Source organism: Lynx rufus, unplaced genomic scaffold, assembly GCF_022079265.1.
Source record: "Lynx rufus isolate CCGP_SWC_20201006 ecotype Redwood Valley unplaced genomic scaffold, mLynRuf1.p SCAF_7, whole genome shotgun sequence".
In the NCBI taxonomy this organism is placed as follows: Eukaryota; Metazoa; Chordata; class Mammalia; order Carnivora; family Felidae; genus Lynx; species Lynx rufus.
In genome coordinates, this window is record NW_025814889.1 from 10,974,002 (window position 1) to 10,986,800 (window position 12,799).

General features: G+C 34.4%; 1 protein-coding gene across 1 annotated transcript in view; it reads right to left on the reverse strand.

Moving 5' to 3' along the window:
- UPF2 (UPF2 regulator of nonsense mediated mRNA decay) overlaps window positions 1-12,799 on the reverse strand; it is a 111,959-nt gene that overhangs the window by 34,948 nt on the left and 64,212 nt on the right. Inside the window, exons 10-13 of the mRNA XM_047065173.1 lie at window positions 8,022-8,135; window positions 5,166-5,282; window positions 3,925-4,110; window positions 57-260 (exon numbers count right to left, since the gene is read on the reverse strand). Of these exons, the coding sequence (XP_046921129.1) occupies window positions 57-260; window positions 3,925-4,110; window positions 5,166-5,282; window positions 8,022-8,135 (621 nt within the window). The remainder of the gene's footprint in view (window positions 1-56; window positions 261-3,924; window positions 4,111-5,165; window positions 5,283-8,021; window positions 8,136-12,799) is intronic.

A 12,799-nucleotide genomic window follows, 5' to 3' on the forward strand; every position in this document is an offset into this window, starting at 1 on the left:
CTGTTTAAATTCTCCACAAACTCCAATTTGATGCCTTTAAAGAAAGTACTCAGTACCTCCATTCCTAATCGAATATCTTCTAAAACTCCATCCACAACATGGATTCCAACATCTTCTTGGTAGAGTACCAGTCCTGCTAAGAGGTTGGCTACACAATGAATACTATTATATTTCACGTTCCAGATGTTTATCATACAACAAATAACATAATCTTTCACTTCTTGGTCCTGCCAGGGCAACTTTCGCATCTGTCTCAAAACCTACATGAAGAGAATTTTGTTTCAATTACTAACATGAGCACATAGTATTCCCATATACCCAGTAATATAGTTTTGACTGTGCAGTCATATAATTTTCGAAATGAAAAATACTTTACAGATCCTCTACCAGCCACTTGACTTTAGACATAGGAAAAGTGAGATTTTTTTCTAATTATTGGCAAAATTTACTCACATTTGTCACTAAATTTATTCACATAAAGTCTCTAAATTTCATAGAGTTTCCAGATCTTCATACAAGCTAATAATATACACTCCTAAAATCAGATCACTAAAAAAAAAAAAATAAAGGTTTACCAAAAATAGTATTTTCTTTTGCATATAATTAATGTAAATAATCTCTGATACTTGTTATGAATCAAAAATTTCCAGTAAATTAAACCCAAGGTCAATTGGTTAAAAGACTACTTAAACTGGAGAGTACAAAATCAAGGCTGACATTACACAGCATTCTATTTCCACATGTGCAAAAGGGGGGATAATAACAGCGCTTATTTCATAGTTTGTTGTAAAGATTAGACAAATTAAAACATGTGAGATACCCAGGGAAGTGTCTGGCTCATTATAAGTACCGCATAAAAGTTAGCCATTACTATTTCAAAAGCTCTACTGGTAATGAGATGAGTAGAGCTCTACCCATAATCAAGTTCTTTCCATTTTTATTCTGAAAAAAAAAAAAAAAAAAAAAAAAAAAGGATACTGCTGGCAGATTGCAAAGCACTCCTTCCATCTCTACTCTACAGCCACAATCCATCTTTCAAGCACTTGGTATGTTCTCTAATCAGCTTCAGTGGAACTGTTAATGCTATCAACTGTATAAGCAATCTATATTTTTTAAACTTTTAGCCAATTCTAAAACAGCTTTCAAATTGCTTATTGTTTGAAACAAGTACTGTCTCTGACTCTCTGAAAGCTGAGTCCAATTTCCAAAGTCGCATATATAACACGAGTATTACTGTATGCCTTTTCTCCCCCAGGTTTACTCTGTTCAGAAGTTAATTTGTTTTATATTTTTTTCCTAAAAACAAAAAAGTTCCACACTTGTAGAGTTAACCTTGAAATGTTCTCTTCAATCATATCTTACTTAAATGTGAAGTTTTTAACAAGGCAACTGCAATAATCAAGAAAATAGGTTAGTTCACAGAGCTGGAACAAATAATCCTAAAATTTGTATGGAACCAGAAAAGACCCTGAATAGCCAAAGCAATCCTGAAAAAGAAAACCAAAGCAGGAGGCATCACAATCCCAGACTTCAAGCTATACTACACAGCTGTAATCATCAAGACAGTATGGTACTGGCAGAAGAACAGACACTCAGATCAATGGAACAGAATAGAGAACCCAGATATGGATCCACAAACGTATGATCAACTAATCTTTGACGAAGCAGGAAAGAATATCCAATGGAATAAAGACAGTCTCTTCAGCAAGTGGTGCTGGGAAAACTGGACAGCGACATGCAGAAGAATGAACCTGGACCACTTTCTTACACCATACACAAAAATAAACTCAAAATTGGAAGAAAGACCTAAATGTAAGACAGGAAGCCATCAAAATCCTTGAGGAGAAAGCAGGCAAAAACCTCTTGGATCTTGGCCACTGCAACTTCTTACTCAACACGTCTCCAGAGGCAAGGGAAACAAAAGCAAAAATGAACTACTGGGACCTCATCAACAAAAAGCTTCTGCACAGCAAAGGAAACAATCAGCAAAACTAAAAGGCAACCGAAAGAATGGGAGAAGATATTTGCAAACGACATATCAGATAAAGGATTAGTATCCAAAATTTATAAAGACCTTATCAAGCTCAACACCCAAAAAACAAATAATCCAGTGAAAAAATGGGCAAAAGACATGAATAGACACTTCTCCAAAGAAGACATCCAGATGGCCAACCGACACATGAAAAAATACTCCACATCACTCATCATCAGGGAAATACAAATCAAAACCACAATGAGATACCACTTTATACCTGTCAGAATGGCTCACATTAACAACTCAGTCAACAACAGAGGTTGGCGAGGATGCAGAGAAAGAGGATCTCTTTTGCACTGCTGGTGGGAATGCAAGCTGGTGCAGCCACTCTGGAAAACAGTATGGAGGTTCCTCAAAAAATTAAAAAATAGACCCACTCTACGACCCAGCAATCGCACTACTAGGTATTTATCCAAGGGATATAGATGTGCTGTTTTGAAGGGACACATACACCCCAATGTTTACAGCAGCACTATCAACAATAGCCAAAGTATGGAAAGAGTCCAAATGTCCATCGATGGATGACTGGATAAAAAAGATGTGGTACATATACACAATGGAGTATTACTCGGCAATCAAAAAGAACGAAACTTTGCCATTTGCAACAACATGGATGGAAGTAGAGGGTACTATGCTAAGCGAAATTAGAGAAAGACAAATATCACATGACTTCACTCACATGAGGACTTTAAGACACAGAACAGATGAACATAAGGGAAGGGAAGCAAAAATAATATAAAAACAGGGAGGAGGACAAAACATAAGAGACTCTTAAATACGGAGAACAAACAGAGGGTTACTGGAGGGGTTGTGGGAGGGGGGGAAGGGCTAAATGGGTAAGGGGCATTAGGGAATCTACTCCTGAAATCACTGTTGCACTATATGCTAATTTGGATGTAAATTAAAAAAATAAAATTAAGAAAGAAAGAAAGAAAGAAAGAAAGAAAGAAAGAAAGAAAGAAAGAAAGAAAATAGGTTAGTAGTTCTTAACCTTTTCTGGAAATTGATCCCTGCTAAGAATCTAAGGAAGACTATAAACATTCCCTCTAGAAAAATATAAACAGCCCTAGACATTCAAAATTATGAAATTTCAGAGGGCCATGGACCTCCGAAAGCCCACTCAAAGTTATAATCCTTTATACTGAAGCAAAATATATAGTCAAACTGATTATAGAATATGAGAGACAAAGCAGTAATTACAAATATAAACAACAGCAAAATTAAAATGGAAAGAATTGCTACTTCAGAGTAAGAATCATAAAAGAAAACAAAACATAAGTCCTATATATTAAGTATCATCATATGAATTCCATTTTAGGAAGTTTTGTATAGAATCAACCATAATTAAACTTGGAATCTAATCTTACCTCTCCTAAACTTCAGTGCTGAAATTTAACAGCTCTGATTCAATTTCTTATGCATACTTTGTCAAACACTGAAGCAATTTATAAACAAACTGACCTAAGGAAGCTGAAATATATGTTCCTGACCTAAAACAATTTAGTGCAATGGATAGAAGGAAAGTGCACTGCTCTTAATACTACTATCATTAGGAGGAGGAAGAATAAATTTGAATATTATATAATCTTTTTTTTAAGTTTCTTTTTGAGAGAGACAGAGACAGCACGAGCAGGGGAGGGGCAGAAAGAAAGAGAGAAGAGAGAAGAGAGAAGAGAGAAGAGAGAGAGAATCAAAAGCAGGCTCTAGGCCCTGAGCTGTCAGCACAGAGCCTGACGTGGGGCTCGAACTCTGAACGGTGCGATCATGACCTGTGCTGAAGTCGGATGATTAACCAACTGAGCCACCCAGGCGCCCCTGAATATTACACAATCTTAACACTCCCACAAATCTCAAATTTACTATTACTTTATAATTTCGATGAGATTTACCTTCTCAGTGGTAACCTTTGAGAGATCCTTGTACAAAAGTTTCCGGACATATTCCTGGAGAGGAGGACGTTTCTTTTTCACTGTTTTTTCAGCTGGAGGTGGGTTGCAGTAGTAATATGCGTTCTCCACCATTGTAACGTATCTTGCATCAAGGTGCATTGCTTGCTTCTTTCTCATCATTTGTTCCTATAATAAAAAAGTCTAAGTTAGTCAAAATACTTTCATTCTAATACTTATTCCCAACAAAACTTCTCTGTCTCGCTGTCAGAAATAAACATTAGCGGTGCCTGGGTGGCTCCTTTGGTTAAGCGTCGGACTTCAACTCAGGTAATGATCTCCCAGTTCATGAGTTTGAGCCCCGTGTTGGGCTCTGTGCTGAAAGCTCAGAGCCTGGAGCCTGCTTCAGATTCTGTCTCCCTCTCTCTGCTCCTCCCTGACTCACTCACTCACTCTCTCAAAAAAAAAAAAAAAAAAAAAATTAATAAATATTTTTTAAAAAATTTTTAAAGAAATAAATTCTTGTGTTTCTTCATTTTAAATAGCATTGGCAGAGAATGTTTAGGCTCACAACTAGATTTTTAAAAAAATAACATCTAAAAAAAATGACACAATCCAGACTTTTGTAACAGCAACACTGAAATAATGACAGTACATGCCCGGCGATTCCTAAACCTGAGCTCCCTTTAACACTAACACCAACACTCCCTCCACCACACTTGGAAAGGTCCCAAGACTGCAAGGGAATGCATGGGTATTATCAGTAAGCATAACAATTTAACTGATCAAGAAACTTGATGGCCATTTCAGTATTCTAATTAGCTTAAGAAATAACTTCTACCCCAAGTTAATTTTTAAAGTGGTTTTTAATTTAAAATTTCAATTTTATAGCTTATAATTTATATGCTCATGGCACTTAACAATGGCTTCTTTGAATATCCAAGAACATCCATAACAATGACTCTAATATAATAGTATTAAGAGTACTTGGCTCATTTGAATCATTTATCAAAAGTTATTTGGGGTTGAACTTAATCCTCCTTTAAAACAGTGTGAACTCACTGGCGCCCAAGTGGGAAAAATTCCTGCAACTCTCCTGGACTGGCTGTGCAGCACATAAATATGGGAGGTTCTAGTTTATGCGACAGAGCAAGATTGATCATAGATACTGGTCAATATAATATTTCTAACCCCTGAAGTAAATCAAGAACCTCAAGCTCTTGCCAGGATCCTCAAGCCCTTACCAAAAGTACACTGGTCCTCAGGTGTGATTCTGGAGATCTGAAAAGAAATCTTCCACATGTTTCCAGTAGAGTACATGCCATTTCAATATGGTGATGGGAAAAGTCTGATAGAAGCATCTGTAATAATAATGATGATGAGAGAACACAAAGACAATACTTCAGTCCTATCAGAGAAAGAAAATACAGATCTACTGTATGTAACAATTTTAAAAATATCAGTGTGAAAAACAAAAGCTAGTCTACTTTAGCTTAACAAGAGTCATTGCTAAGTATCTTTTGTGTTCAGCCACAAAAATTTAATCGAAAATCTTCAATACATTTAATGCCTTTCCTTCCAGATAAATACATGAAAAACTAATACTAAAGCCCTTTCTATGATGATTATCAGATGCTATGTATTTAAATATCTGCACCATACACAGCGAACATTTTCTAAATGGCTTTTTTGTTTTGGTTTATATGATATTTACTTGTAAAATTCTGACTACAACAGGCTCACTGTATGACATTTACAAACATAACACATTACCATAGCATTTAAGTATTTATCCTACCAATCTTTTTCTATGCATATTTTCTAAACCAAAACAGATTCAAATATACCACATCATTTAATAACTTGGTGTTTTTTAGATAATATAACTATTTTGGCTGTGTCCTTATTTACCCTTGCATGGCATGATTTAAAAGGGACATATTTCTGTATAATATGAACCACAATAAAACTCCAATGATTCTTATTTATTGAATATTAAAACTGTTTACAATTTCTTATTTAAACAATCGTGTACTTAACAATACTTGTTAATATTTACCAATACTTAACATCCTTGTAGATAAATCTGTGCAATAATAACCTTAAAACTTATAGAAATGGAATTTCTGTGTCAAAAAAATGTATATCCTTCTTATGTATTTGTAATAATTATTATGAAGAAATATACTAACGTTTAAATTGTTCCATGGTATGACTCCCTTCAACTACAGCACTGAGAAATCTTTAACAATCCCTCTTAAAATGTTATCCAGAGTTTCTCTAAATGTACTTTGTAGTCACCTGAGATGCTCCAAGTAGGTTTAGGAAACTTAACTCCTTGAATATTTACAATGACTATTAGTATTTTAAACACTCTTAAGAAATCAAGCAGTTAAGTAATTGGGCAAATTTGTTTAACTCAGGGTTTTCCAAATGTACTTGAATCCATGAGACCCACTTTGTGTAAACTACCTAATAATATCCCTAGGAAATCAATTTGATACAAAATTTGTTGTTGTTAATAATAATCAATTCCAAATGTAGAATTATTCCATCTATACTGTATCAGCTTTACCACATATAATTACTTATTAACTAATTTCTTGCTTAATTCCATTGTGGACAGAAAACATAATCTGAATAATTTCAGTCTTTTCTAATTTGCTGGGATTCTTTTTTTTGTTTTTAATTTCATTTGAGAGACAAAGAGCAAGCGAGCAGAGGAGAGGGAAACATATAATCTGAAGCAGGCTCCGAGTTGTCAGCACAGAGCCCAACGCAGGGCTCAAGCTCACGAAATGTAGGGTCCTGACCTGAGCCAAAGGCGGATGCTTAACCGACTGAGCCACCCAGGCACCCCTAATGTGCTGAGATTTTAATGGTTAATTGTGGTAAATGATCCATGTATATCATAAGAGATTGTAAATTCTGATGCTGTTGGGTAGAGTGTCAGTTAGATCCAGGTTGTTGTGTTATTCAAATCTGTGTATATGTACTGATTTGGTCTGCTGCTTCTTTCAGCTAGTGAAAGGTGTTTCCAACCCTTTACGTTTGTCAATTTGTTTATGTCTCCTTTCCTTGATTTTTGCTTTATATATTTTGAAGCTACCTTACTGGATTCATAATGATTCAGTAAGGTAATACCTTCCTATTAAAACTACCTCTTCATCATTCTGAACTATCCTTCTTTATTTCTAACAAATGCTTTGTGCCTTAATTGCCTGATAATAATGAAACCAGGTGACTTTTAATTAATGCTTCCCTGGTATATTTCTCCCATCTTTTTACTTTAGCCTTTATGGTCTTCGTATTTAAGGGTATGTTTCTTTTTTTTCTATTTTTTTTTTTTCAAACGTTTATTTATTTTTGGGACAGAGAGAGACAGAGCATGAACGGGGGAGGGGCAGAGAGAGAGGGAGACACAGAATCGGAAACAGGCTCCAGGCTCTGAGCCATCAGCCCAGAGCCTGACGCGGGGCTCGAACTCACGGACCGCGAGATCGTGACCTGGTTGAAGTCGGCCGCTTAACCGACTGCGCCACCCAGGAGCCCCTAAGGGTATGTTTCTTATAGGCAGCCTACAGTGTTGTTTTAATCAAGTCTTATATTCTTCAGGCTTTTACTTCATGTATTTTGTCCTTTTACATTTCATGTAATTACTGTGATAGCTGCATTTCTAGCATATTATTATTTGTTTTCTACTCTGTTCATCTGTTTAATATTCCCTTTCACTCCTATCTTCCTTCAGATTAAACAAATATTCCTTACTTAATTCATTTTTTCCAGCATTTATAACCAAAACTTAAAATCTGTCTATTAAAAACAACTCAAGGGGCACCTGGGTGGCTCAGTTTGTTAAGCGTCCAACTTCAGCTCAGGTCATGATCTTGCGGTTCATGGGTTCGAGCCCCGTGTTGGGCTCTGTGCTGACAGGTAGCTCAGAGCCTGGAGCCTGTCACTGGATTCTGTGTCTGTCTCTCTCTCTCTGTCCCTCCCGTGCTTTCGCTTTCTCTCTCTCTCTCTCTCTCAAAAATAAATAAAAAGCAAAAAAAAAAACATTAAAATTTTTTTTAAAACAACACAAATAATGTAGCACTAACCTTTAAACAATGTAGTGTATCATTTTTTGTGAACATCTTAAATTTAGTTAATTCTCCAATAAAACGAACAGTTTTGTTCTTCGTTTCAATATTGATCTGGTCCTTTTTTCGTACCTACAAATTAAGAGAAAGGAGACATTAACTTAGAGAATTAACATTTTGAAATCTCTTGTGATAAGAAATGTTATTTTATTAAGTCTGCATTCATTCCAAATATTTTAAATAAATTTGGGTAAATTTCTTGCTACACAACTTACTTTCATTTAAGGCAATATAAACTCTGCAGAACACAAGTGCTGGGATATGATTTGCAAACAGTTCCACGGTCAAGTAATTTGGGGAAACAATACATTTCATCAGGCTTAAATAGGTTCTCAAATAAAGAGGACTGTTTAACTTAATTCAATTTATCTCAAATTTATTTGGCAATATAAACCCCCTTTTGAAATACTAGCAAGTACTAGTTAACATCCCATTAAATTAATAAGGAACACATTTTAGGAAATGCTAACTTAAAAATAATAAGTACCAAGAGTTCACTTAAGCAAAAATATTATTAAAGCTTCATGTATTACACTTGTGAACTACAGTTTGCATTTTTTATTATAATTTCATTACAGCAAAATTTCCAATATAATCACTATTCTTTTCTATCATCAAAACTGTAGATCAAAATTCAAATCCTTTGCAAATATAAGGCCTCTAACTTAGGCACACATTTCAAGAAGTATTCAGTACAACAAAATCCTCTTACAACAGTACAGTGCAAACAGACATAGCAAGATAAATGTAAATGGATTACATTTTCATCAGAAAACAACTTACAGTCTAGAAACCTATGCAAGCAACAGTGACAATAACATGGTGGTGCCTTGTGCTAGTTTAGTGTAGTTTTTCAAAATACTCTCCTGTCTTATGCAATTGTTCAATATGGTGGTGACTTGAAAAGTTTTTTCAGTGTTTTCTACTTTTCCAGATTACTATCCTATCCTATCTTATTTGTACCACATGGCTGTTATAATTCTGACTTAATAATTAAAATAACAAAATGACATAAAACTCTCAAATGACTTGATGAAAGATCAGTACTAAAATCCCAGTCTACTAACTAGTACTGGAGAATCCCACTACCTTAGTATGTACTGCGTTTTATTTTAATATTTTTTAATGTTTATTTATTTTTGAGACAGAGAGAGACAGAGCATGAATGGGGGAGGGGCAGAGAGAGAGGGAGACACAGAATCGGAAGCAGGCTCCAGGCTATGAGCCGTCAGCCCAGAGCCTGACGCGGGGCTCGAACTCACGAACCGTGAGATCATGACCTGAGCTGAAGTCGGACGCTCAACCGACTGACCCACCCAGGCGCCCCTGTACTGCATTTTAAAATAAGACCTAACCTCACTGGACAATTCATGATAATCATTTTATAAATACTAAACTTATACATACTCAGAGAGCTACCACTTAAGTTTATCATCTTCAATTTTAAGGACCTACTGTCTATAGTAAGCAGTGGTAGGTGTTTAGATTTTTTAGTTCTTCAAAGATAATTTGTAAACAAAACTATGTTTGTTTACTCATTTAAAAACTCAGAGCAAACTAGAAGCTCACAAGTATTTATTAAAGCATCAATAAAACTGCACTGATTAAAAATAAAATCATAAAAGTCAACTTCTAGAACTTTAACCTTTACTGTTTCAGCAATTCAGAAAAGAGCACAGCTTTCATAAAGATCCTTTCACAAATAAATGTTAAGTGCTACATATGAAAAGCTCCTCATAGTGATTAAGCTTATTATCCAGGATACATTAAGAGTATAGACCCTGCACCAGACTTGCTGGGTTTAAATCCCAGCTCTATCATTTACTAGCTGTTACTTAAACTTTGTGCCTCAATCTCCTCATCTTTAAAATGGAACTAATAAAAGTAATACCTCATAGAAGTTGTCTTAAGTGAACTGATGTAAAGCACACACAACAGTGCCGGAGACCAGGGAGAGTCAATATTAGCTATTATTAGTTTTATCCACCTTTGTATGTTTGTATCACTAATATGTGGACACTAAATAAATGTTCACTGAGTGAACAAATAAAAGAAAACGCTTAATGTTTATATATGTATTGTAGTGATACAAAAGAGCAAATGATCTGTAGTTAGAACATCTGAGCCATTGTGGTCATTTTGTGCCATTTTGGGGGGTATATAATCTTAAAGGTAACTCACATAAATTCCCTGAATCTGCCAGCTCCCTTGGTTAAATAAAGATAAAAATAAGGAGGGTGATGATGATGGAAATAGTGGTGGTAGTAACTTGACAACTACACTTCAATTCATTTCTAAGTAATTAGTGTACAGAACAACAGATTATACAATCTTTAAAATGATGCGTAAGAGGTGTTTGAAGTGACTGCAAAAAGCTTCTCAGTGAGAAATAAAGAATGAAAAATTGTATATACACTATAAATTCATCAAAACAACTACAGAGGAAAAAAGGTAAAGAAAATACACTATAAGATTAATAAGTCTGTTTTAAAGTGATGAAATTAGGGCGCCTGGGTGGCTCAGTCAGCTAAGCGTCCAACTTCAGCTCAGGTCACCATCTCGCAGTTTGTGGGTTCGAGCCCTGCGTCGGGCTCTGTGCTGACAGCTCAGAGCCTGGAGCCTGTTTCAGATTCTGTGTCTTCCTCTCTCTCTGACCCACCCTGTTCATGCTCTATCTCTCTCTGTCTCAAAAATAAATAAACGTTAAAAAAATTTTTTTTAAATAAAATAAAATACAATAAAATAAAATAAAATAAAATAAAATAAAATAAAATAAAATAAAGTGATGAAATTATGGGGCTTCCCCCTTTATGTTTTCTAAATAATCCACATTGAGCATGTGCTTCTTTTACAGTTGAAGAAACATGGAAACAAAAAATGTACAAGGAAGCATTTCAAAATTGATATGCTAAAGCTGAATCTTTATAGAGGGAGTAGGGCTGAGAAATATATGAAAATCTCTTTGGGTGATTCTGGACATACAAGTTCTTAACAACTGTTCTGGAGTATCATACAATTTTAAGTATTACTGACCATTATAACTTTGAAAACATGTAACACAGTGTGTCATCCACAATTATTCTAAATATTATTGAAGTTAAGGAGATACAATCTAACTAACGTGACAAAATTATCTAATTTTTAAATTAAGTATGAGAAATCAGTTCTCACGCCCTCATTTACAGAGGAAAAACATAAAAGCTTTTCAAAAGGCTGTAACTTATAAAAAAGCCTAACTTATTCTGACTCCTTATTCATTATTTTCTAGTCTCATTTGTTGACTCCTTTGATCAAAAGGCACAGCAAAACACTTCTGCAAAAGTAAATGAATAAACAACATAAAATTATATATATATATTTGGTTCAATGTCTCTTATACAATTTTACTTATATAAGCAATCTTTAGCAAAAATCCTTACATTTATTAATGACTGCTGAAATTGAGATCAACTGAATAACTAAATTCATAAACATTAACAAAAACTTTTCAGATATGTCAACATATAAAAAGTAAGGATTTCAAAGGCCTATCCAAGGAAGATCATCTGCCCCAAACTGACTCTTTTATAACTTTACCCAAACAGATATTACACTTTTTCCTCTATAATTTGCTCATTTTGTTTTACATAAACTTTATTCATTTTACCATTTTAATTTTTTGGAAAATCTACTATATACTAAACACTAAGTAGACACTGAGTCTACAAAGAAGCAAATTTGCCTTCAAAAATTTTATTTATTTTATGGTATAGACCACTGATATCCAGGGTAGGGTGGGCAAGACTCTTGATCTATTAGAGTGTGGTCTGAAAAAATCTTGGAACTTGTATTTGTTTTTGATATATCATACCTTTCAATTTGCTTTTATTTTATAAATTTACATTAAATATTTGATGCAACTGTAAACACATATAATTTATATACATATATGCCAAATTGGGGTATGTGGTCAACTTATTTTACCACTAAAGAGGCTTGATTTAAAAAGCTGAAAGACCACTGATTTTAAAAATGTCAATCAGTTAGACTGATATGCTCATATCTAAACAATAGTTGTACCTCCATTATTAAAGAAGTAGGCTCTGTTGAAAATTTGGAAAGCATGGAAAACTAGAAAGGAAAAAATATTTTCTATTGCCCCTATCCAAAGACAACCACAGCTGACATACTGATATGTAATCCTTTTCTGTTCTTAACTTTCCAAGCATTTTAACATCACAACTGTAAATTTATTATGCTATGATTTTATAGGTTGTTGCCTTTTTTTTTTTTTGCCCAAAAGAAGCACCTTCTCTTTGTTATGAAAATTTTTTGCTAAATATTACTACCAATGGCTCTATATCATTTCAGCATTTTGATTATATGACCATTTTCTTAATTCACTCTTGGGCTTTTAGATTATTTTCCCTTTTTTTCCTACTAATTCATGGTGTGAATAAAACTTTTCTGGGTGTATCGGATTATTTACTTAGGACAGTCTCTCAAAACTGTCCAATGTATAAATGCCTCTAAGGATCTTGAAACATATTACCAAATTCCTCCTCCAAATCCTGACCTCAAATATACCTGGTTTCTCATTTCTGTTACCTTTACTAATCTGTTGGTCAAATTAGCAGATCTGTTGTTTTAAAACTAGAATTTGACTACTGTATGAGATTTCATATAGTTTTGTTAACCAGGTTTATTTCTCAGGTGAGGTGTTTTTGTTTTTTTAACATTTGAAAGGGAGAGAATGT